Source organism: Canis lupus, chromosome 21 (assembly GCF_011100685.1).
Source record: "Canis lupus familiaris isolate Mischka breed German Shepherd chromosome 21, alternate assembly UU_Cfam_GSD_1.0, whole genome shotgun sequence".
NCBI lineage: Eukaryota > Metazoa > Chordata > Mammalia > Carnivora > Canidae > Canis > Canis lupus.
The window spans coordinates 33877288-33900659 of NC_049242.1; the positions used below are offsets into that span (position 1 = coordinate 33877288).

At 38.4% G+C, this 23372-nt stretch overlaps 2 protein-coding genes and 1 pseudogene across 3 annotated transcripts in view; 2 read left to right on the top strand and 1 right to left on the bottom strand.

Moving 5' to 3' along the window:
• SBF2 (SET binding factor 2) overlaps positions 1-23372 on the bottom strand; it is a 454973-nt gene that overhangs the window by 268927 nt on the left and 162674 nt on the right. The window lies entirely within an intron of this gene.
• Positions 6081-7086, top strand: LOC106560189 (enkurin domain-containing protein 1-like). The gene has a single exon (XM_038569030.1). The coding sequence runs from the start codon at positions 6136-6138 to the stop codon at positions 7069-7071; it is 936 nt and encodes a 311-aa protein (XP_038424958.1). The 5' UTR covers positions 6081-6135; the 3' UTR covers positions 7072-7086.
• LOC100687888 lies at positions 15597-16560 on the top strand (annotated as a pseudogene).

Below are 23372 nucleotides of genomic sequence, written 5' to 3' on the forward strand. Positions count from 1 at the left end.
CCCCAAAACAAAACAAAACAAAAAACAATACAACCCTCTTCTTTACAAAAAGGCCAGAACCTGGGGCTCTTGGGTGGCTCAGTGGTTGAGGGTCTGCCTTTGGCTCAGGTCATGATCCCAGGGTCCTGGGATGGAGTCCCGCATCAGGGTCCCCACAGGGAGGCTGCTTCTCCCTCTGCCTATGTCTCTTCCTCTCTCTGTATCTTTCATGAATAGATAAATAAAATCTTAAAAAAAAAAAAAAAGGCCAGAACCTTAGGACAAGACTACATTTTTCAATGCCTATCATAATTAATTAATGCTTTTTATTTTTTAAAAAAGATTTTATTACTCAGAGAGGAGAGAGAGAGCCAGAGACACAGGCAGAGGGAGACAGGCAGAGGGAGAAGCAGGCTCCATGCAGGGAGCCCGACATGGGACTCAATCTGGGGTCTCCAGGATCACACTCTGGGCTGAAGGCAGCGCTATACCTCTGAGCCACCTTGGCTGCCCTAATTAATGCTTTTTAAAACTCATTAATTTTAGCAAATCATCACAAAGTTTCAATATATAAAAGAGTAAGAAAAGATCCTAAAGAGGGACGCCTGGGTTGCTCAGCAGTTGAGTGCCTGCCTTCCGTCCAGGGTGTGATCCCAGGGCCCAGGTTCAAGTCCCGCACCAGGCTCCCCCATGAGGAACCTGCTTTTTCCTCTTCATAGGTCTTTGCCTCTCTCTGTGTGTCTCCCATGAATAAATAAATAAAATCTTAAAAAATAAAAAAATCCTAAAGGGAAAACAATAAGGAGAAAGAGAAAAAAACAGGTTTATATATTTTAAAACAGATCAAAGATCAAAATAGTAACAGAAACCTATTAATTAATCACATTAATAGATATAATCAGAAACACAATAAAATTAACTCCATAATTTAAAATATAGGACATAATTCAACACCCATTCTTAAATAATATCAATGGTAATGGAACTCATTAAATAAATTATATAATGAGTCCCATTACCATTGATATCATTTATTAGACACTAATTAGCAGAAGCAATCACAAAGAAAGAAATTAAAGATAAAAACAGGCAGCCCTGGTGGCTCTGCAGTTTAGCGCTGCCTTCAGCCCAGGACCTGATTCTGGAGATACCAGATCGAGTCCCATGTCAGGCTCTCTACATGGGACCTGCTTCTCCTTCTGCCTGTGTCTCTGACCCTCTCTCTCTGTGTGTCTCTTATAAATAATTTAAAAAAATCTTAAATAAATAAATAAACAAACAAACAAACAAACAATGGAAGGTAAAATTATTATTTCCCAATACATGATCATATAACCTGGAAAACTGAAGAGTGTCAACTAAAAAACTACCATGAAAATGATGGAATACAATAAAATAAATGAATATAAAATTAATAAAGAAAGAGGACTCTCATTTTTTGGCCGAGATTACCCTGAAGACTGAAATACCTTAAAAAGCTGGACAAAATATATGAAATAATAGTTTGCAAGACACTGAATATAAGGTAATAAAGGACAAAAATCCCTGAAAGGAGGAAACAATGTGAGCTCGACTATTGGCCCTGCATTCTGTCTTGAGAGAATTTATAGGCCATGGTATTGGAAGAAGGATACAAAGGTAGAGCTGAGAGGACTCCCTAGATGAGACAGAGCAGAGACTCTCTGGAGACAGAACACCAAAGAGGAGGGAGCTGCACAGAGAAAGAATGGGGGAAGTCTGTAGAGCTCCTCTTAAGAAGTCAGCAGGGTCAGCAGGGTAGTGATCAGTGCATGTGTCTAAAGAAATTACCTGAGGATGGCAGGACAGCCATCTGCAAAGTTTAGAAAAAAACAGTGCCCGCTGCTTAAGCATGACTCGGAGAAGTGCCCATTCCCATTATCCAGACTGGAAAAATTCATAATTCTCAAGAGCTTGGATAGAGTACACAGAAAAGTCTTGCCACTGTAGTGGAAATAATTAGTCCTGAGCTAGATCTGCTCAGAATTCACATAACAAATCATAAAAGCGATACCTAAAAAGATCAAATTGTTTACAAGAAATTTAACTGTATCTCAGGAGCTCAAGAGGATTTAAAATATCTACCACCCAATAAGATAAAATTCATGATGTCAGGCATCCTATTAAACATTAACAGGTATGCAAAGAGGGAAACAAAACCCTTAACAAGGAGAATAATCAAACAAAACTGACCTAGGACTGACAGAGATATTAGAAAGAGCAGAAAAGACAGAAAGTTGTAACTGTCACATGTTGAAAAAGTTAAATGGAAACATGAAAAATATAAAAGACTCAAACTTCTAAAAAGGAAAATCACAATGAGTTAAAAAATATACTGGATAGGATTCCAAACATAATAAATGTTACAGAAGGAAAGATTAGTAAACTTGATTTGACAGGAATAAAAATAATCTAAAGTGAAATACAGAGAAATTCCCAACTGGCTTAGTCGGAAGAGTATATAACTCTTGGTCTCAAGGTGTGAGTTTAAGCCCTGTGTTGGGTATAGAGGAAAGAAAGAAAAGAGAAAAGAGAAAAGAGAAGAAAAGAGAAAAGAGAAAGAAAAAGAAAAAGAAAAAAAAGAAAAAGAAAAAGAAGAGAGAAAAGAAAAAAGAAAAAAGAAAAGAAAGAAAGAAAAGAAAAGAAAAGAAAAGAAAAGAAAAAAGAAAAGAAAAGAAAGAGAAAAGAAAAGAAAATCCTCCAAAATAAAATGAACATCAGTGAGTTCTGGGACAACTTCAAACAGCCTATCATATAAGTAATCAGAATCAAGGCAGTGTAGAGGACGAACAGAAAAAATTACTTGAAAAAATAATGGACAAAAAATAATACCAGGTCAAACTATGGATCTATACAAAACAATGAAGACCACTATCAGTGGTAACTACATAGGTAAATACAAAAGATTTTTTTGTATTATTTAAATCTCTTATTAGCAAAATAACACTGTAGTATGGGGTTTAAAGTATATAGAAAATTAAAATGGGGGCACCTAGCTGGCTCAGTCAGTGGAGCATGTGACTCTTGATCTTGGGACTGTGAGTTTGAGCCCCACTTGGATGTAGAAGTTACTTAAAATGAAAACTAAAAAAAAAAAAAGTAAAATGGATGTCAACAACTGCACAAGTCAGAGGGGGAAAATGGAAGAGTACAGTGGTATTATATGGTTCACATATCACAGGAAAAGTGATATAGTAGAGTATGTTAAGCTAAATGTGCCATAAGATAAAGATGTATAAGCCCCAAAAATGAAAAAATAAAAGTTAGAAATAATAATCCAACAAAATAAATAAAATGAAATACCCAAGAAAAATAATCTAAAAGAAAGCAGAAAATAAAGGACAAGAAAAGACCAATGAAATGAATGTAACACAAAGAACAAAATAATATACTCAATCCTAAATATATTAATAATCACATTAAATGGCAGAGGCATTGTGCCTGGATAAAAAAGCAAGACTTGGGGCACCTTGATGGTTCAGTCAGTTGAGAGTCCAACTCTTGGTTTCAGCTCAGGTCACGATCTCAAGGTCATGGGATCAAGCCCTACATTAGGCTCTGCACTCAGCATAAAGTCTGCTAGAAAGTCTTTCCCTCTTCTTCTCTTTCCCACTCTGCTCCTCCCTACTTTCTCTACCTCTCATTCATAAATAAATACATACATACATGATTGAATGACTGGATGAATAAATAAATATAAGACTCAATTACATGCTACCTACAAGAAACCCTTTAATTACAAAGTTTCAAAGATGTTAAAAGGAAAAGGACTAGGAAACTATATCTTATGTTAACATTAATCAAAACAAGGCTGGCATAGTTAAATTAATATCATGTAGATTGCAGAACAAAGAATATTAACAAAAATGACATTTTATGATATACGGGCCAATTCATCAAGGGGGCATAAAATCCTAAATATTTGTGTCCTAAGTAAAGATCTTCAAAATACATAAAGCAAATCTAACAGAATTGCAATAAATGAATAAATAAATAAATGAGACAAATTTCCTCTACTCAAAAATTTCAAAATCTTTCTCCATAATTGATAGAATAGACAAAAAAAAAGTAAAGATGTAGAAGATTTGAAAAATACTATCAACCAACTTGACCTAACTGATGTTTATATAACACTCTATACAATAGCAGCAATACACATTCTTTTCAAGCATACTTGGAACATTTGCCAAGACAGAGTATATCCTGGGCCATAAAATAAGTTGCAATAAATTTAAGAGGCTTCAAATCATAAGAAGCACATTCCCATATCACAAGAGAATTAAATTAGAAATCAAAAACAGATCTCTGGAAAATCTACGATACTTGGAAACTAACACATTTCAAAACAACTCATGGGTCGAAGAAGAAATCAAAAGGAAATTATAAGGTATGTGGAACTAAATGAGAACGAAAAGACCACCTTTCAGAATTTGTAGGTTGCTACTAAATCAGGACTTCAGGAGAAAGTTATATATGGTACTTAAAGTAGAAAATAAGGTCTCAATGATCGTCACATCTACTTAAGAATTAGATAAAAAAGAAAACTAAATTCAAAGTAAATTAAAAAAGGCAATAATAGGGATCAGATCAAAACAAAAATCAACAAAACAGAGAACACACACAATAGAAAACGATAATGATCAAAAAACTTGATTAACTTTCAGCCAGATTTATCACAAAAAAAAGACACAAATTGCCAGTATCAGGAATAAGATATGACATCATTAGAGATTATAAATATTAAAAGGATTATGAAGGAATATTATGAATAACTTTGTGCAAATAAACCTGACAATGAGATGAAATAGACAAATTCTCTAAATAATGCAAATGACCTGAGCTCACTCATGAAAAAACAAAAAACCCAAATAACTCATATTTATTAGAGAAATTGGAATTATAGTTAAAAACCTTTCCATGAAGAAAACTACAGTCTCAGATGACTTTACTGGTGAATTCTACTAAACGTTTAAGGAATCAATAATAGTAATAATAATTCTACACAAAATCTTCCAAAAATTGAAAGGGACAAAGTACTTCGCAACTTCATCCTATGAGGCTGGTATATCCCTGATACCAAAACCTGGCAAAGAACACATGAACACAGTGGCAAAAAAAATTTTTTTTAATATATTTTATTGCTTATTTATCTTAGAGAGAGAGCTCGCACGTAGGAGTGAGGGGCAGAGGGAGAGGGACAAGCAGACCTCCTGCCAAACAAGAGCCCTGAAGTCATAACCCAAGCCAAAGGCAGATGCTTAACTGACTGAGCCACCCAGGTGCCCCGCAAAAATTATTTTAAAATGTTTTTCAGCAAACTGAATTCAACAGTATAGTAAAAGGCTAATAATATAAAATGGCCAAGAGGAATTTATCCCAGGAATACAGGGTTTGTTTACATTTGAAAAGCAACAACAAATACGATGTAACTCATCATATAAAAACCTTTACATAAGAAAATATAACTAAAAAAGAAAAATGATATGATCATTTTAATAGAAGCAGAAAAAGCATTTGACAAAATTCAGCATCATTTCTGTTAAAAACTGTAAGTACACAAAGGACTCTTGGGTAGCTCACTGGTTGGCTGAGCTTCTGCCTTTGGCCCAGGTTGATCCTAGGACCAAGTTCCATATTAGGCTCCCCATAGGGAGTCTGCTTTTCCCTCGGCCTATGTTTCTGCCTCTCTCTGTGTGTCTCTCATGAATAAATAAATCATTTTTTTTTTTAAAGGAAGTATGCTTGAAGTAAAAGTGAATTCTCTTAACATGATAAAAGTATCTACACAAAACCTATATTATACTTCATGCTGAAAATTTGAATGCTTTACTGCTAAGATCAAGAACAAGACAGAGGGACGAAAACTATTGTTACCTGGCAACAGCAAGCCCGTGGGGTTGCAGCAGCCGGCGGTAAAACGCCCCCCGCGTGTGGCGGCGAAGGGGTCGTGACCCGGGCAGGGAAGTGGGCTGGCAGCGGGCGGCGAGCGCTGGCGGGCAGCGGGAACGGAGGGCACCGTCGGGGTCAGGATCCCGACCCCGCACCAGGGAGGAGGCGCGGGGCTGAGGACGCGGACAGGGCCCGGAACCGCGGCGCCCAGCAGGCCTCGGCGCACCGTTGCAGGGCAGCGAAGGCGGTATGTGCGACGGCCCGCCCCGCATCTCGGGGCCCATCCCTCCAGACCCTACGCTCTGCCCTGACTACTACCGGCGGCCGGCCTCGGCCCTAGGTCGCCTTGAGGGAAACGCGCTGAAGCTGCACCTGCTGACATCGGACCTTGACTTGGACGCCACCCCTCCGCGCGGCCCGCGCATGAATCCCGGAGCCAGAGAGATTCTGGAGCGTGGCCGGAGTGGCGTCGGGGGCATGCTGCTGCAGCTCAGGGGCATCTCCCTAGGCCCAGGAGCCTCTCCCAAGAGGAAGGACCCTAAAGACCATGAGAAGGAAAACCTGAAGCGGATCAGGGAGATCCAGAGGCGTTTCCCGGAGCAGGAGCACAGCCGGGAGCAGGGCCAGCCCAGGCCCCTGAAGGCTCTGTGGCGCTCGCCCAAATATGATAAAGTGGAGTCCCGGGTCAAGGCCCAGCTGCAGGAGCCCAGACCTGCATCTGGAACAGAGCCTGCCCACTTCCTGCGGGCACACTCCCGCTGCGGCCCTGGGCTCCCACCCCCTCGTGTCCCCAGTCCTCAACTAACCCCAGCAGGCCCCAGTGCTAAGGGGCCAAGCCTGGGTGTGGACTTCATTAGCCACAATGCCCGCGCTGCCAAGAGGGCCCCCCGGGGGCATTCCCGCTCACTGCAGGTCCTGGCACAAGTGCTAGAGCAGCAACGGCAAGCCCAAGAGCACTACAACGCCACGCAGAAGGGCCATGTGCCCCATTACTTGTTGGAACGCAGAGATCTGTGGCGACGGGAGGCTGAGGCCTGCCAGCATAGTCAGCCGGACCCTGCCATGCCCCCTGGCCACACTCGCATGCCGGAGAACCAGCGGCTAGAGACACTGAGCAATCTGCTCCAGAGCCAGAGCCAGTTGCTACGTGAGCTAGTGCTGCTGCCTGCTGGGGCCGAGGGCTGAAGGCCCAGGGCCATAGTGCTGAGCTGGACCGGAAGCTGGCACAGGTAGAGAAAGCCATCAAGATCTTTTCTCGCCCCAAGGTTTTCGTGAAGATGGACGCCTGAGCCCTTTTATGGGGATAGTTATGGGGGGTCCTCACCAGGGATCGCGGCACGGTTGCAAAGGGCAGGATCAGGCCCCATTGTAGAATGGAGTCTGAAGACAGGAGCTGTGGGGTGGGCAGTATCCCCAGAGCACTCTTCCCAACCACTGGTTGTAGAAGGGTCAGCCCAGCCTCTTAACCCCTTTGTCAAAATTAAACCTTTTGTACACAGTGAAAAAAAAAAAAAAAAAAAGAACAAGACAGGTCTACTATCACCACTTCTATTCTACTGTACTACAGCTTCTAGCCTGAGCAATCAGGTAGAGGGAGGGAGGAAGGAATGGTAAATGTATCAACTGTAAGGGATAAAACTAACCCTATCACCTAATATGACTGTCAATGTAAAAAAATCTAATGGAAACTAAAAAAAAAGTGTTTAGAACTAATATGTGAGCTTACTAAGGTTGTAGAATATGTGATCAACATACAAAAATCAACTGTATTTTGGGGCACCTGCATGGTTCAGTTGGTTAAACATTGCCTTTGGCTCAGGTCATGATCCCAGAGTCCTGGGGTCAAGCCCTGCATTGGGCGATCTGCTCAGCGAGGAATCTACTTCTTCTCCCTCTGTCTGCTGCTTCCCCTGCTTATGTGTGTGTTCTCTCTCTCTCTCTCTCATAAATAAATAAAATCTCTTTAAAAATCAACTGCATTTCTACATAGTAGTAGTGAACAATCAGAAATAAAATAACATTTACAATAGCATCAAGAATAATAAGGATAATTGTCAAACAATATGAAAGACATATACTTAACTACAAAATATTGCTGAAAAAAATAAAGAAGACCTAAATTAATAGAAAGGTACACATTATGTCAGTTCTCCAAATTAACTTTCTGTGAATAAATATATAGATTCATTGCAATTCCAACCCAAATGCCAGAGTTTTAGTTTTGCTTTGTTTTTGGTAGAAATTGTAGATCTGAATTTAAAATTTCAATTAGAATCTCTATTCTGTTCCGTTGATCTATATGTCTGATTTTGTGCCAATACCACACTGTCTTGATGACTACAGCTTTGTAATATAGCTTGACACCCAGAATTGTGATGCTACCAGCTCTGGTTTTCTTTTTCATATTCCTCTAGCTATTCAGGGTCTTTCCTGATTCCATGCAAATTTTATGATTATCTGTTCCAGCTCTGTGAAAAATGTTGATGGTATTTTGATAAGGATTGCACTGAATGTACAGACTGCTCTAGGTAGCAGAAACATTTTAACAGTATTTGTTCTTCCAATCCATGAGCATGGAACATTTTTCCATTTCTTTTTGTCTTCCTCAATTTCTTTCATCAATGTTCTACAATTTTCTTTCTTTTTTTGAAAAAAGATTTTATTTATTTATTCATGAGAGATACAGAGAGGCAGAGACCATGACAGAGGGAGAAGCAGGCTCCTTGCAGGGAGCCCAATGCAGGACTCGATCCAGGCCCCTCGATCACAAACTCAAAACCCAAGGACAAATAATCCAATCAAGAAATGGGCAGAAGACATGAACAGACATTTCTCCAAAGAAAACATACAAATGGCACAGACACATGAAAAAATACTCAATATCATTCAGCATCAGCAAAATACACAATGAGATACACACTAATCAGAATGGCTAAAATGAACAAGTCAGGAAATGAAAGATGTTGGCAAGGATGCAGAGAAAGGGAGCCTTCTTACACTCTTGATGGGAATGTAAGCTAGGGCAGACACTCTGGAAAACAATATGGAGGTTCTTCAAAAAGTTGAAAATAGAGCTGACCCAGGAATTGCACTACTAAGTATTTACCCCAAAGATACAAATGTAGTTATCTTAAGGGGCACTTGTACCCCAAGGTTAATAGTAGCAGCAATGTCTACAATAGCCAAACTATGGAAAGGGCCCAGATGTCCATCAACAGAGGAATAAACAAAGAAGATGTGATACACACACACACATACACATACATACACACACACATAGACACAGAGACATGCACACACTCAAGAATATTACTCAGCCATCAAAAAAAGAAGTCTTGCTGGGCAGTCCCGGTGGCTCAGCGGTTTAGCACTGCCTACAGCCCGGGGCGTGATCCTGGAGACCTGGGATCCAGTCCCATGTCAGGCTCCCTGCATGGAGCCTGCTTCTCCCTCTCACTGTGTCTCTGCCTCTCTCTCTCTCTCCTCTCTGTGTATTCTCATGAATAAATAAATAAAATCGAAGAAGAAGAAGAAGAAGAAGAAGAAGAAGAAGAAGAAGAAGAAGAAGAAGAAGTAGTCGTCTTGCTATTTTCAACAACATGGGTGGAGAGGGTATTATGCTAAATGAAATAAGTCAATCAAAGAAAGATAATTACCATATGATCTCACTCATATGTAGAATTTAAGAAACAAAACAGAATCATGGGGGAAGGGAGGGAAAAATAAAACAAGATGAAATCAGAAAGGAGACAAACCATAAGAGACTCTTAATATTAAGCAACAAATTGAGGGTTGATAGAGGGGAGTGGGGGGAGGATGGATTACTGGGTGATGGAGGTTAAGGAGGGCACATGATGTAATGAGCACTGGGTATTATGTAAGACTGATGAATCACTGAACTCTACCTTTGAAACTAATAATATACTGTATGTTAATTAACTGAATTTAAGTTAATTAATTAATTAAGACACCTAAAAAAAATTTTCCAATGGAAATGTAAAGGACCTAGAATAGCCAAAACAACTTTGGAAAAGACAGAATTAGATAACTAATGCTACCTGAAGTCAAGAACTGTGATAAAGCCAAAAAAAGGGCGGCCCGAGTGGCTCAGTGGTTTAGTGCCACCTTCAGCCCAGGGCCTGATCCTGGAGACCTGGGATTGAGTCCCATGTCAGGTTCCCTGCATGGAGCCTGTGTCTCCCTCTGCCTGTGTCTCTGCCTCTCTCTCTCTCTCATGAATAAATAATCTTTTTTTTAATAATGTGGATCTAGAGATTGAATAAAATATACATAAATAAATAAATAAATAAATAAATAATTGCAAAACGTAATAAAATGAAGCAAAATCTTAATGGAGAAGGTCCCTAAGCATAAGTTCTCCCTGCATATTGGGTTTCCTGATCTACTACTGCTTGCAAGTCATCTCCAATTGCCACCTCAGCACAACACCCACAGAGGTAAGTTTTACTTTGCATAAATTCATATAGGATTAAATGCTTCCTTAAGTGATTTAAAGGCTAAATCATAGTCAATTGAGTTATCTGCTTACAATTCACCTTCTCTAATCCTGAGATACCTATCTTAGGGAATGAACACTATGGTCATATAACTTCTAGATAGCTCATCTTATTTGACCCTTCCATTCAATGGAGAAAAGAGTCCTTTCTCATTTGAATCCAAGGTCCAGCCATCTGACCAGTGGTCCTACATACTACTGATCTGACCATTGCAACCAATTCCAGAGCTATGTCTTTAGAAATACTATTTTCTTACTTCCTCTCCATTTTTTATTATTATGGCTCAAGAGTCTAGAATAAAACAGACCTGTATTCAAATCTCAGCACAGCCATTTATTTAGCTGTGTAGGTTCCCAAAAACCATTTTCAAATCTGTAAAATGGAAATATATTCATTTACTTATGTGGCTTTTGTAAAAACTATTTTATGCACCTAAAATGTTTAAAACTGTACCCAGCAAAGAGTAAACATTCAATAAATAATTGTTACTACTATTATTACCTACCTACCTACCACCAGGTTCTCCCTTCAAAATATTTTCTACTTGATTCTTATCTACCTCTAGGTTCTAAGGAATTCACAGCATTGTTCCTTTGAGATGCCAGTGGACAAAAATTCTTATTTTAAAATTTTTAAAATAAATACTTAATGAATTTGTTTTTGTCGTTAAAAATCCAAACAATACAGGGACTCCTGGGTGGCTCATTTGGTTAAGCGTCTGATTATGGTTCAGATGTCATCCCAGGGTCCTGGGATAGAGTCTTCTGTCAGGCTTCCTGATCTGTGCTTAGCAGGCAATCTACTTGTCCCTCTGCCTTTCTCCTCCCCTCTATGCTTGCTGGTCTTGCTCTTTCTCTCTCTCTGCTAAATAAATAAAATACTTTTTTTAAAAATCCAAGCAATACAAATGTTTGTAGAGAAGAAGTTCAAATTCTTGCTGACCAGTGATATGGACAGTCTACCCTTCACCTCCAGCCATACTATTCATTGTTAATACAGAAGTCTCCCCTTATCCTCAGGGAACATGTTGCAAGACTCTTAGTTGATGACTGAAACCACAGATAGTACCAAACCCTAGATACACTAGTTTTTTGCTACAGTACATGCCTATGATAAAGTGTAATTTATAAATTAGACACAGTAAGAGATTAACAACTAATAATAAAATTAAACAATTATAACAGTATACTGTAATAAAAGTTGTGTGGATGTGGTTTCTCTCAAAACATCTTATTATACAGTAGTCACTCTTCTTGCAATGATGTGAAATGATAAAATGCCTATGTGATAAAGTGAAGTGAGATGAAAGACAAAAAAACTGTGACATAGCCCTAAGCTACTACTGACCTAATGATCTGTCAGAAGGTAGATTACCTGCTTCCAGGCACAATGGACCACAGGTAACTGATATTGTGAACACAATCCCACAGAAAGGGGGAGGGGAGCAGACCACTATTATAGTTCTAAATGCTTCCTTCCTAATATTGTTGCACCACTTATATACACAGGTATGTGTATATACAAATATTCAGGTTTAATTCAAATAGTGCAATCAAACCCACCCATCCCTATCTAGATTCACTGTTAACATTTCACCACATACAAAAAAAAAAAAAAAAAAAAAACTTTTCACCACATACAAATATTTACTTTTGCTTTTTAACATAGGTATTTATCTTAAACTCTAAGGTAAAACTTATTGAGACTATAGTTGTTAAAGTTGAAATTTCATCAACAGCTTCTAAGAAAAGATGAATCATATCATCAAAACTTTGTATTTAAAGGAAATAAGATTCTAGTCAGTATTGAAAGTTGATATTTCAAACTCTTCAGGCCAAACAAATCTGCTTACTTATAGAAACTCATTGCCCTTTAAGAGTCAGAAATACTCAGGTATAAAGGCCCAGGGAAACAATAATAGATATACTTTGCATTGAAAAAGAAAAATAATGGGGTGCCTGGGTGGTTCAGTCATTTAAGTGTCTGCCTTTGGCTCAGGCCCTATCTCCAGGTCCTGGGATCAAGCCCAATTTGGAATCCATGCTCAGTGAGAAGTCTGCTTCTCCCTTTCCCTCCACCCCTCCCTTCTGTTCATGCTTTCTCTCAAATAAATAAATAAAATATTTTTAAAAAGAAAGAAAAAGAAAACCTACAAATAAGAATTCCTTGGGTTTTTTTTTAGAATAAATTCAAAACTACAGTGCAGGAAATAAGGTGAGTTATGTATCAATTCTTCTTCCTTTCTGGTTTATAAACATTGTTTATAAACATTGGAATTTTACTAATTTCCTGGATAACAAATGGAAGGAATGCTCTCATTTGGGGCTTTTCCACTTATAATTCCATTATCATGATCTCAAAAAACAAATACCCAGTGGAATCTTGATTTCAACTGACTCCTTCAAAAGATTTATACATAATGTGGCTGATATTACATGAAATTTAAACCTAGAGAAATTACACCATGTGTGAAACATTCATTTGCATTCTGGTCTTTTCAAGTGCTTCGTAACAGCCCAAGGAAGATAAACTTGAGAATTACTAATTTTCTTCTTAAAGAAAACATTTCAAGGGCCTACTATCCCCTAACACAGCCTCCTTTAAACAACAAAAAGAAATGCAAGGTGCCAGGCACATTATTTAAGGGAGAAGTTTAACAAAACAAAAGGAAAAGGCAGACACTACCCATCCAAGGAAAAAGGATTTACTTATCAGCAGGTCTGAACAGGGAAAGATTGTCCAAGGTGAAGTCTTTTATAAAATAAAATTACATACTATATATTAAGCTCAGTATACTAAAAACTGGCTTTAAAATAAAGTACATGCGGGATGCCTGGATGGCTCAACGGTTGAGCCTCTGCTTTCCACTCAGGGCTCAGGGAGCGATCTCAGGATCCTGGGATTGGTCCCCCGCATTGGGCTCCCTGCAGGGAGCCTTCTTCTCCCCCTGCCTATGTCTTTGTCTCTCTCTCTGGGTCTCTCATGAATAAATTAACAAAAATTTAAAAAAAAAAAAAGTACATACAAAAAACTCTTAACAAAAAATTAACAAATGGAATCATCCAGTATATTAGAATAATAAACCCAAATAGGTGGAGTTTATCTGGGCAACTTAAGGCTGGTTCAATATAAAAAAATAAATCAATATTATCTATCATATAAGAAAACTCACAATATACCATCAATAGAACAGAAAAAGCATTTACCAAAATTTCAACACCCAACAGGATAAAAATTTTCAGCAACCTAATAATAGGAGGGTACTTCTTCAACCTGATGGATATGTGTAATAAACCTATAGCTATCATAATAATGGTGAAAAATGAGATACTTTCCACTTATGAACAGGAACAACACAAGGATATCTATATTTACCATTCTGGCAAGAAAAGATATATAGAGAGAAGGAATAAAATTGTCTCGATTTGCAAATGACAAGAATGTCTATATAAAAAAAAATCCTAGGGAGGGGAGCCTGGGTGGTTCAGATGGTTGAGTGTTGCCTTTGGCTCAGATCATGCTCTCCAGGTCCTGGGATTGAGCCCTACATAGGGCTCCCAACTCAGTGGGGAGGGAGTCTGCTTCTCCCTCCCCCTCTGCCTCTCACCCTGCTTGTGCACTCTCTCTCTTTCAAATGAATAAATTAAAAAATCCTTTTTAAAACAATCTCAGGGAATCTACAAAAAGTACTTTTAGAACTAATATGAATAAAATTACAGGTTACAAGGTGAACACACAAAAATCACTTACATTTCAAATATACTAGCAAAAAACAATATGAAACAAAAAGAAATTTAAGTACCATTTATGGTAGCTCCAATAAAATGGAAATACTTAGGTTTAAATCTAACAAATTATGGCACAGATGAAAGAAATCAAAGAACATCTAAATATATGGAGAGACACACAGTGTCTTTAGACTCAACATATTAGAGGTGTTAGTTTTCACCAAAATAATCTTTAGATCTAATGCAATATCAATCAAAATCCAAGCAAAGCTTTTTAAAATGTTTTTGAGTAAGTTCACTCTTAAACAATATATGGTAGGACAAAAGTACCAGAATAGCTAAAAGAATTTTTGCAAAAGAAAATTAAGTTAGAGGTATCACACTACTAAATTTTATGACTTACTATAAAGCTACAGTAATAAAGACAGTATCATACCAGCTAAAAAATATAAATAAAAATACTAGTGAGAGCAATGGAACAGAATAGACAGTCCAGAAATAGACTCATACAAATATGGCCATCCATATTTGACAAAAGTGCAAAAACAATTCAAATAAGTAGCTTTTTCAACAAGTGATGTTGGAACAAGAAGTCATCTATGTGCATGGAAAAAGAAAAACTAACCTCAAACTAAACCTCTTATCTCTACAAAGATTAACTCCAAATGGATCATAGATCTAAATATAAAACAAAACCATAAACCTTTTAGAAGAAAACTAAGAGAAAATCCTTATGACCCAAGATTAGGTGAAAAGTTCTTAACACCAAAAGATCCATTTAAAAAAAAAAAAAAAAAAAAAAACAATAAATCAAACTACACCAAACTTTAAAGCTTTGTGTGTCTAAGAAGAATACTGTTAAGAAAACAGAAAGTCAAGTTTCAAGAATATATAAAGTCCTCTGAAAACTCAACAGTAAAAAACAACTCCATTTGAAAATGGGCAAAGATTTTAGTAGATACTTCTCCAAAGAAGAATGGCCAGAACACATGAGAAGATGCTCAACATCATTAGTCATTAGGAAAATGCAAATAAAATAGAGGAGATAGCACTTCACACACATAAGGATGGGTATAATCAAAAAGACTGATAAAAGTTTTGACACAGATGTGGAGAAATTGGAACCCTCATACACTTGCTAGTGGGAATGTAAAATCATTTGGCCTCTTTTGAAAAACAGTTTGGCAGTTCAGTACCAGGCTAAACATAAAGCTACCACATAATCCAGTTGTTCCAATACTAGGTATATACTCAAAAGAAATGGAAACTTATGTCCACACAAAAACTTGTACATGAATGTTCACAGCACATTATTCATAACAGCTCCAAAATGGAAACAACTCAAATCCCCTTCAGTAAGTGAATGGATAAAAAAAAAAAAAAAAAACTGTAGTATATTCATATAATGGAATACTAAGTAAAAAAAAGGAACAAACTGGTCCAGCATCCCGCGCTGAGGTCCAGGATGTCGGAAGGGGAAGCCAGGCAGAGCAAAGGCTCCCCGCAGGCAGGCGCGGTGACTGTCAGTGACATCCAGGAGCTCATACAGTGCAAGGAGGAGATGGAGGCACAGATCAAAGCCAATTATGACGTACTGGAGAGTCAAAAGGGCGTAGGGATGAACGAGCTGCTGGTAGACTGTGAGGGCTACCCCGGTCAGACGTGGACCTGTACCAAGTCCGAACCGCCAGGCACAACATCATCTGCTTGCAGAATGATCACAAGGCAGTCATGAAGCAGGTGGAGGCCCTATACCAGCTGCATGCTCGAGACAAGGAGAAGCTGGCCTGGGACATGGCTGAGGCCCATGAAGAGGCCATGAGCCACAACTTGGGCCAGTGAGGGCCTCAGCCCCCTTCAGGCCTTCGCCAAAGTGAACAGCATCAGTCTTGGCTCCCCTGCCAGTAATGCGGGTCTGCAAGTGGATGATGAGATTGTGGAGTTTGGCTCTGTGAACACCCAAAACTTCCAGTCTCTGCATAACATCAGCACAGTGAGGGGAAACCCCTGAATGTGACAGTGATCCCCAGAGGGGAGAAACATCAGCTTAGACTTGTCCCAACCCGTTGGGCAGGAAAAGGACTGCTGGGTTGCAACATTATTCCTTTGCAAAGATGATTGTTCCCAGGGAACAGTAATAGGAAACCAACTTCCCGTGCCCTGGATGTGGATCTGGTGGGAATTTCTTCCTTCTCTTCTCTCCTGGAAGCTTAAGGATTTGGAGAAGGCTGGAAGCTTGAACTTCTGGGTGATGGAAATGCTGTAGCCTCCCAGTGTAACCTCTTGGGATTAAGGCATTGTTAACTTGATTTGTGCTTGGCATCTTTTGCAAATTAGGCGATGGCGGTAAATGGGAGTTCTCTGGATTGTGGGCAAGTATGCGGGAGTTATTCTGGCAGGTGTTGATAGGACTTTGTTCTTTTAGGATTTTTCCCCCCAAATAAACACAGGTTTCAGTGCTGATAACATGTTATCACCCCAACCGAATTCCCTTTTTTAAAAAATTTTTATTTAAATTAAATTAAATTTAGTTAACTTACGGTGCCAACCGAATTTCTTGTGAACCTCCAAACCAAAGCTCTGACAGAAGTTAGAACATTCTTATAGAGAGTTGGACAGGGACACCTAGCTGGCTCAGTCAGTAGAGCATGTGACTTTTGATTTCGGAGTTGTAGGTTCAAGCCCCACATTGGGTGTAGAGATTACTTAAATAAAATAAAATCTTGAAAAAAAATAAAAAGTTATACAGAACAGGGGCACCTGGCTGGCTCAGTGGATAGAACATGCAACTCTTGATCTTGGGGTTCTGAATTCAAGCTCCATCCAGGGTGTAGAGCTTACTTAAAAAAAAGAAAATTTGGACAGAACAAACCAACAGTGGTCAAGATTTGACTAACACTTCAAGAACATCACTCTTTAGTGAGTGGGGTTTGCAGTATCTGCATTTGCATTATGGCACTGCTGCTCTGGATACAGAAATTACATCCTCGGCAGCTCTACCTCCCGGGCACATCACTCCCTTGAAGAATAGGGAAAGCCAGGAGGTTCCACAGGTAGTCCCCTGAGGTGTCAGCTTCCTCCTCTGTAACCCACAGGAGGGCAGCAAGCTCCCTTTGTTTCTGGAATAAAAAACATTGCAAATTATCTTCTAATTTGACCTTTTATAGTTGAACCTCCTGGTCATCCCCTCAAATCAACAGTAGTTTGTAAACTGCCATGGTGTGCTTGATTGCTGATGGGAACCAGCAGTGTGTGCATACCTGACTCCTTGAAAATGCTGATTCCTTCTTCCTTCCTTTTATTTTCTCTCTTTCACATGGCCACATGGGTTTCAGTGATTCTTAGTGACCCTGTGTTTTACTTTCTCCCTTCACCTTATCACTATTTTTTCCCACATTTCTTGCACATCACTTTCTGTTTCAGAGGAAGGATGGCCCATTCTGCTGAGGCATGCCAGTGTTCCTTGGGAATGGATTTGGTTAGGTTGAATACAGAAACTAGGTTTCCCTGACAGGAATCAATACTCGGGGTGTGCTTCCAGCCGTGGATTCTCATGCTCAACTGGAAAGCTTTCCTGTTGAGTGTCTTCCCCAAAACTATATCCTAGCGGTGCATCCACATGCATTCCCCTCTTATTAAAAAAAAAAAAAAAAAAAAAAGGATGGAAAAAGAAGAGGAGGCAGTGAGACCCAGGCTTAAAGACCAGAATCCTGTGAAAAAGGCCAAACCCACACTCAAACCTAAAAAACCAGGATTCAAGAAATGAGGAGCCAGGAGTGGCCTGGCTGCAGCGACCGAGGGAGAGCTGGCTAGCTGTGACCCCAGGTCTCCCCCACCCAGCCTCTCTCCACCTGAGTCTGAATGGGATGGAGCTGCTGAGGCCAACATGAGAGGCCCTCGCCCCAACTCTCAACTGTTCAGCGGGACCTGGAGTTCCAACCTCAGGGCCATTAATAAAGTTTGCTTTGCCAGGAAAAAAAAAAAAAAAAGACATGCCATGCGTACCACTGCTTACTGCTTAAATTGTGTGTGTGTGTGTGTGTGTGTGTGTGTGTGTGTGTGTGTTCTGATTCCAAGTGTTTTCAAGTCTCTTTTTATAAGCCCCAGATCAGGGATCCCTGGGTGGCACAGCGGTTTGGCGCCTGCCTTTGGCCCAGGGCGCGATCCTGGAGACCCGGGATCAAATCCCATATCGGGATCCCGGTGCATGGAGCCTGCTTCTCCATCTGCCTGTGTCTCTGCCTCTCTCTCTCTCTCTCTCTCTCTGACTATCATAAATAAATAAATTTAAAAAATATATATATATATAAGCCCCAGATCATAATAAACACAGCTTGTATCATCCAAAATAAATAAATAAATAAACAAAAAAGGAACAAACTACTGATAATGTCAACAACTTGGATGAATCTCAAATATGTTATGCTAACTGAAAGAACCCAGGACCTAAAAGTTATATACTGTATGATTCCACTTATAAGGCATTCTTGAAAAGATAAAGCCAAAATAATGGAAAACATAACAGTGGTTGTCAAGGGTTACAAGAGGTAAGAATGTGACAATAAAGGGACAACATGAGGAAGTTTGTTGGAATGATGGAACTGTCCTGTATCCTGATAGTGGTTACTCAGATCTAAACATGTGTTAAAATATGTAGGGCTCTACACTAAACAAATAAAAAGGTGAATTAAAAAAATACAATAATTTAAAAGATAAAAATTTTTCAAAGAATAATAGACAAAATTCTATTTATCCTAGCAGCTTCCTCTGAGAAGTAAAAATAAATAAATAAATAAACTTGACCAAATTGGAGTGTTTAGAGCCAAATAAACAGGATTCTTTCTCAGGGGGGTCTCTGATTACTTAGAAAAAAAAGCGGGTGTTAAGGGTACCACCATTTATATAATGGATTCCCTAAAAGCAGATCCTGAAGTAAGAATTTCAGTGCAAGTAGTTTATTTGGGAGATAATCCAGGAAATTGTGGTAGAGCAATATAGAAGAGAAGGCAGTCATGGTGTACATTAATAAGCAGACTACAGCTGTAGGCAACTGGTGCTCAATCATGCTGTGGAATTCTGAGAGACAGTATAGGACATGCATTGGAGTTATCTCACTCAAAGAGCAAGGGAGCTAGAGGCTTTTCTCTCAATTACTGTCAAGTCATTAGTTGAAGGCTGCTCCTGAGATGGCAGGCTTGAATATTCCAGTACTTCTGGCTCGTCCATGTGCTAAAGAAAACTTTCAAACTAAAAATCATAGGTGCTGGCAATCAGGCATTGAGACAATGTATACAGAAATGCAAGGTGCTTAGGAAAAATGGGCAGGATATTGACAGCATTTGCTCCAGATGGATAAACGTGTGTAGCTGGATATTAATAAAATTATCTCTGAAATAAAACAAGAAACTACCTCTAGAAGGTCAAAATAGAAAAGACATTTCACTTTGTATTCTTTTTTTTTTTTTTTTAAGATTTATTTATTCATGATAGACACAGAGAGAGAGGCAGAGACACAGGAGGAGGGAGAAGCAGGCTCCATGCCGGGAGCCCGACGCGGGACTCAACCCCAGGACTCCAGGATCACGCCCTGGGCCAAAGGCAGGCGCTAAACCGCTGAGCTACCCAGGGATCCCACTTTGTATTCTTTTTTAATTTTTCACCATGAACATAAATATTGCCTGTTCACACACATAAACAAGTGAAGACACATGAAGATTATTGGATATTTGGTGATATTAAGGAATTACTGTTAAATTTCTTAGGTATGATAATGACATTGAGGTTATGTTAATAAAAAAAGGGGTCTTCTTTTTTTAGAAATGCATACTGAAATATTTATGAATGAAATGATACTAAGTTGAAAACATGCAATTGTTTTATAGGTCAAAAATGGATGGGTATATACCAATTTTATATGGTCCAATTAATATTTGTGTTTTTTCAAAATACTACATCTGGACAAATATGAGGCTGGTAAGTGGATAGGGCTTACAGGTGAATAAAGAATGACCATTGTTAATGGTTTTCTAGCTGAATGACAAGCATAAAGGAGTTCACTGTTCTCTATTTTGATAAAAAAACTGAGGACAAAAACCCTACCTGATACAACTGCACCTTGCCCAATGCTTATTAGCACTGCATATGACACAGAGTAAATATAAAAAGTGTAGATGTTAAAATGATGTCTAAATTAATACTCTTCTTAGAAAAGGTATATCTATAAGAAACTAAAAACAAAATAAACTTAATGAGATTAACCAAGGACAATAAAACAGAAATAAATTAGAAGGAAAATGTTCTTTAAATTTTATCCAACTTTCACAAGTGACTTATTATGACAGATTCATTATGCAAATTCTACTACCTCTTAAAGTTTGCAACAGTTAGATATTCCTCACATTACAATCCCTTTTATGATTTCATTTAGGCTAATTAAAATCCATTTGCAAAAAAAAATAAATAAATAAATAAATAAATAAATAAAATCCATTTGCTCTGAATTCCATTACCTATCACTATTTATTAGATATGGATGTAGGAATAAACGAGATAAAGGTTACAGAAAATTTTAAATATATTCATAAGTTCTCTAGTCTTTTTTTATGTCACACATACATGATTATAAACCCATCTGAAAGAGATTTCCTGCTTACATATATGTATACATATATTCTTTAAGTTTTTATTTATTTAGGTAATCTCTACACCCAATGTGGGGCTCCAACTTATGACCCTGAGTTCAAGAGTTTCATGCTCTACCAACTGAGCCAGTCAGGTGCCCCTGTGCATATGCTTTAAGTATAATTTGCTAAATATAACTAATGTGAGTAAGAACAGACTCATTCTACCTTAGATATCTCTGGAAAAGTTTAATGACATAATAAGTTTAAAAGTTACAAAAACATGTATTAATGCTTCTTTAATATTATGAAAAACGTTTTAATAATTATAGCTGTCAAACAATGAAATTATCTCCTAGAGAATAAGAGCCCCTACTAAACATATTAAACCAGAAGCTGGATGATACTTTATCAGATATATCGAAAAACAGATTCATAAAGAAGGCTGAACTTGATAATCTCATTGCCTTTGGCACCAGCTAGAAAGGAAACCGAATCCTGAGTATGGCCTTAATTTAGGGTATGATTTTGGTAAATTACCCTGAGCTTCAGTTTTTCTTAATCATAAAATACCTCACATTTTCCTGATAAGATTAAGTGATATAATGCATTGTGAATTATTTAGCATAGTATCTGCAACACAGCAAATGATTAATAAGCCCTATTATACGGACTGATACTCAGATATATTAGCAATCAGTATTATTTTCACTACTACTACTATTGCTATTATTATAAAAGGGAATGGAGGTGATTGAGGACTAAACCTTTCACCTGAGACCTAAAGGGTAGGATAAAAGAGAGAAGACCAGTGTTGGGGGACAGGATCTAGATCCTATATGTCAGTAATTTCTATAAGCAATAGGAGCAGTGATAGTGACTCTGAGGCTGATGACAATTAATTCAATTAGTCTACTGATCAACTACTTTGTGCCAAGCACTGAAACTATGATAAGAAAAATAAAATCCACGTGGGAGTTCACTTTCCAGTGTTTCTGGTGATTCTGATGATGTGCTATTACTCAAACATAAAGTAATCCAAGAAAACATCTGAACTTAAATATGTATATAGTAGCTATCTCCTTTGTGGACCCAGTCAAGAGGGCTAGAAATAGTTAAATCCCTTAGACTGGTACTATAAAGTACACAAAGGAATGACACTTCAAATTATAGTAGTATCTGATACAAAAGCCACCAAATATTAGGTATATAAGCCTCACAAAACACCTGTAATAAAATCCTTTAGCAGCCAAGGATCAAATAAAAGTATGTTTCCAAGTATCAATCCAATCCATGGCTGAGATTTCTATGACAAAAACAAACCAAATTTTACTGTAAATGGTGACTGGAACACTGCACAAAAGCTATCATACTTCAAAACACAGGATACAGTATAACTTGTGATTTGGAAATAAACCAAAACATACATCTAAAGAAACTGATGAAACAGGATTCAAGCAATTCAAAATTTGTTAGTTTTAATTCTCATGAGCTTTATAAAAATATGTTTGGTATGAAATGCTAACACTATTTTTGATAAGACCTGTATAAACAAGATGAGTATTATTTACCAAAACAGAAAAACAATGTTTTAGCCTGATATGGGCAGTTGGCTAGCCTAAATTCTATCATCTATCAGTCACCAATAATATTTACTGCTTGTTTACTTAATGTAGCCTTTCTGAGAAAGGCACTTGCAGAGTATTCACTGGCTGCTAAATATTATTGTTAGTAGCAGCAACCAGAGATGGTTATCTGTTTAAGCTGTTTATCTTTGTCCCTTAAAAAAAATTACAGCAAATAGAACAAAATGTTCTACTGCAAAAGCTCTGTCTAAATGTATCTGGATAATACCAAATAGTGTTTCTTCGGAACTGCAGAGGTAACAATCTCTGAAAAGCAGCCTGGAGGGAAAATCTTTTCAATTACTACATTATCAAAAAAATAAAACATATAAGGAAAAAATTTTTCTCTTGAAAAAGCAACATCTAAATCAGTATTCACAGAAGAAAGAAAGACTACAACACCACAGGAATACGCCTAGTCCCAAACATCACAACCAATAAGAATGAAGATTTAATAGCAAGGGCAGACCTACACAACAATCAAAAAAGGTGAAGAAGAAATGGGTAGGGGGCGCCAGCCTCGGTGGCTCAGTCAGTTAAGTGACTACCTTCAGTTCAGGTCATGATCTCAGGGTCCTGAGATAAGGGGCCCACATTAGGCTCCCTGCTCAGAGAGGAGTCTGCATGCATCTCCCTCTACCTCTGTCCTTTGCCCCACCTCTGCTCATATGCTCCTTTCTCTCCCTCAAATAAAATCTTTAAAAAGAAGAAGCAGAAGGAGAAGGAGAAGAAGGAGGAGGAGGAGGAGGAGAAATGGCTAAATTGTCTGCAATCAGATTAGCTCATGGGGGGACAACTGGGTGGCTCACTGGTTGAGCGTCTGCCTTGGGCTCGGGGTGTGATCCCATGTCTAGGATTGAGTCCCATATCGGGCTCCTTGTGGGGAACCTGTTTCTCCCTCTGCCTATGTCTCTGCCTCTGTGTGTGTCTCTCTCTCATGAATAAATAAATAAAATCTTAAAAAAAAAAAGATTAACTCATGGGAAAATATTTGGC

Excerpts from the sequence above, each read along its gene's own strand:
- LOC106560189 (XM_038569030.1), top strand. The coding sequence starts at position 6,136 with ATGTGCGACGGCCCGCCCCGCATCTCGGGGCCCATCCCTCCAGACCCT.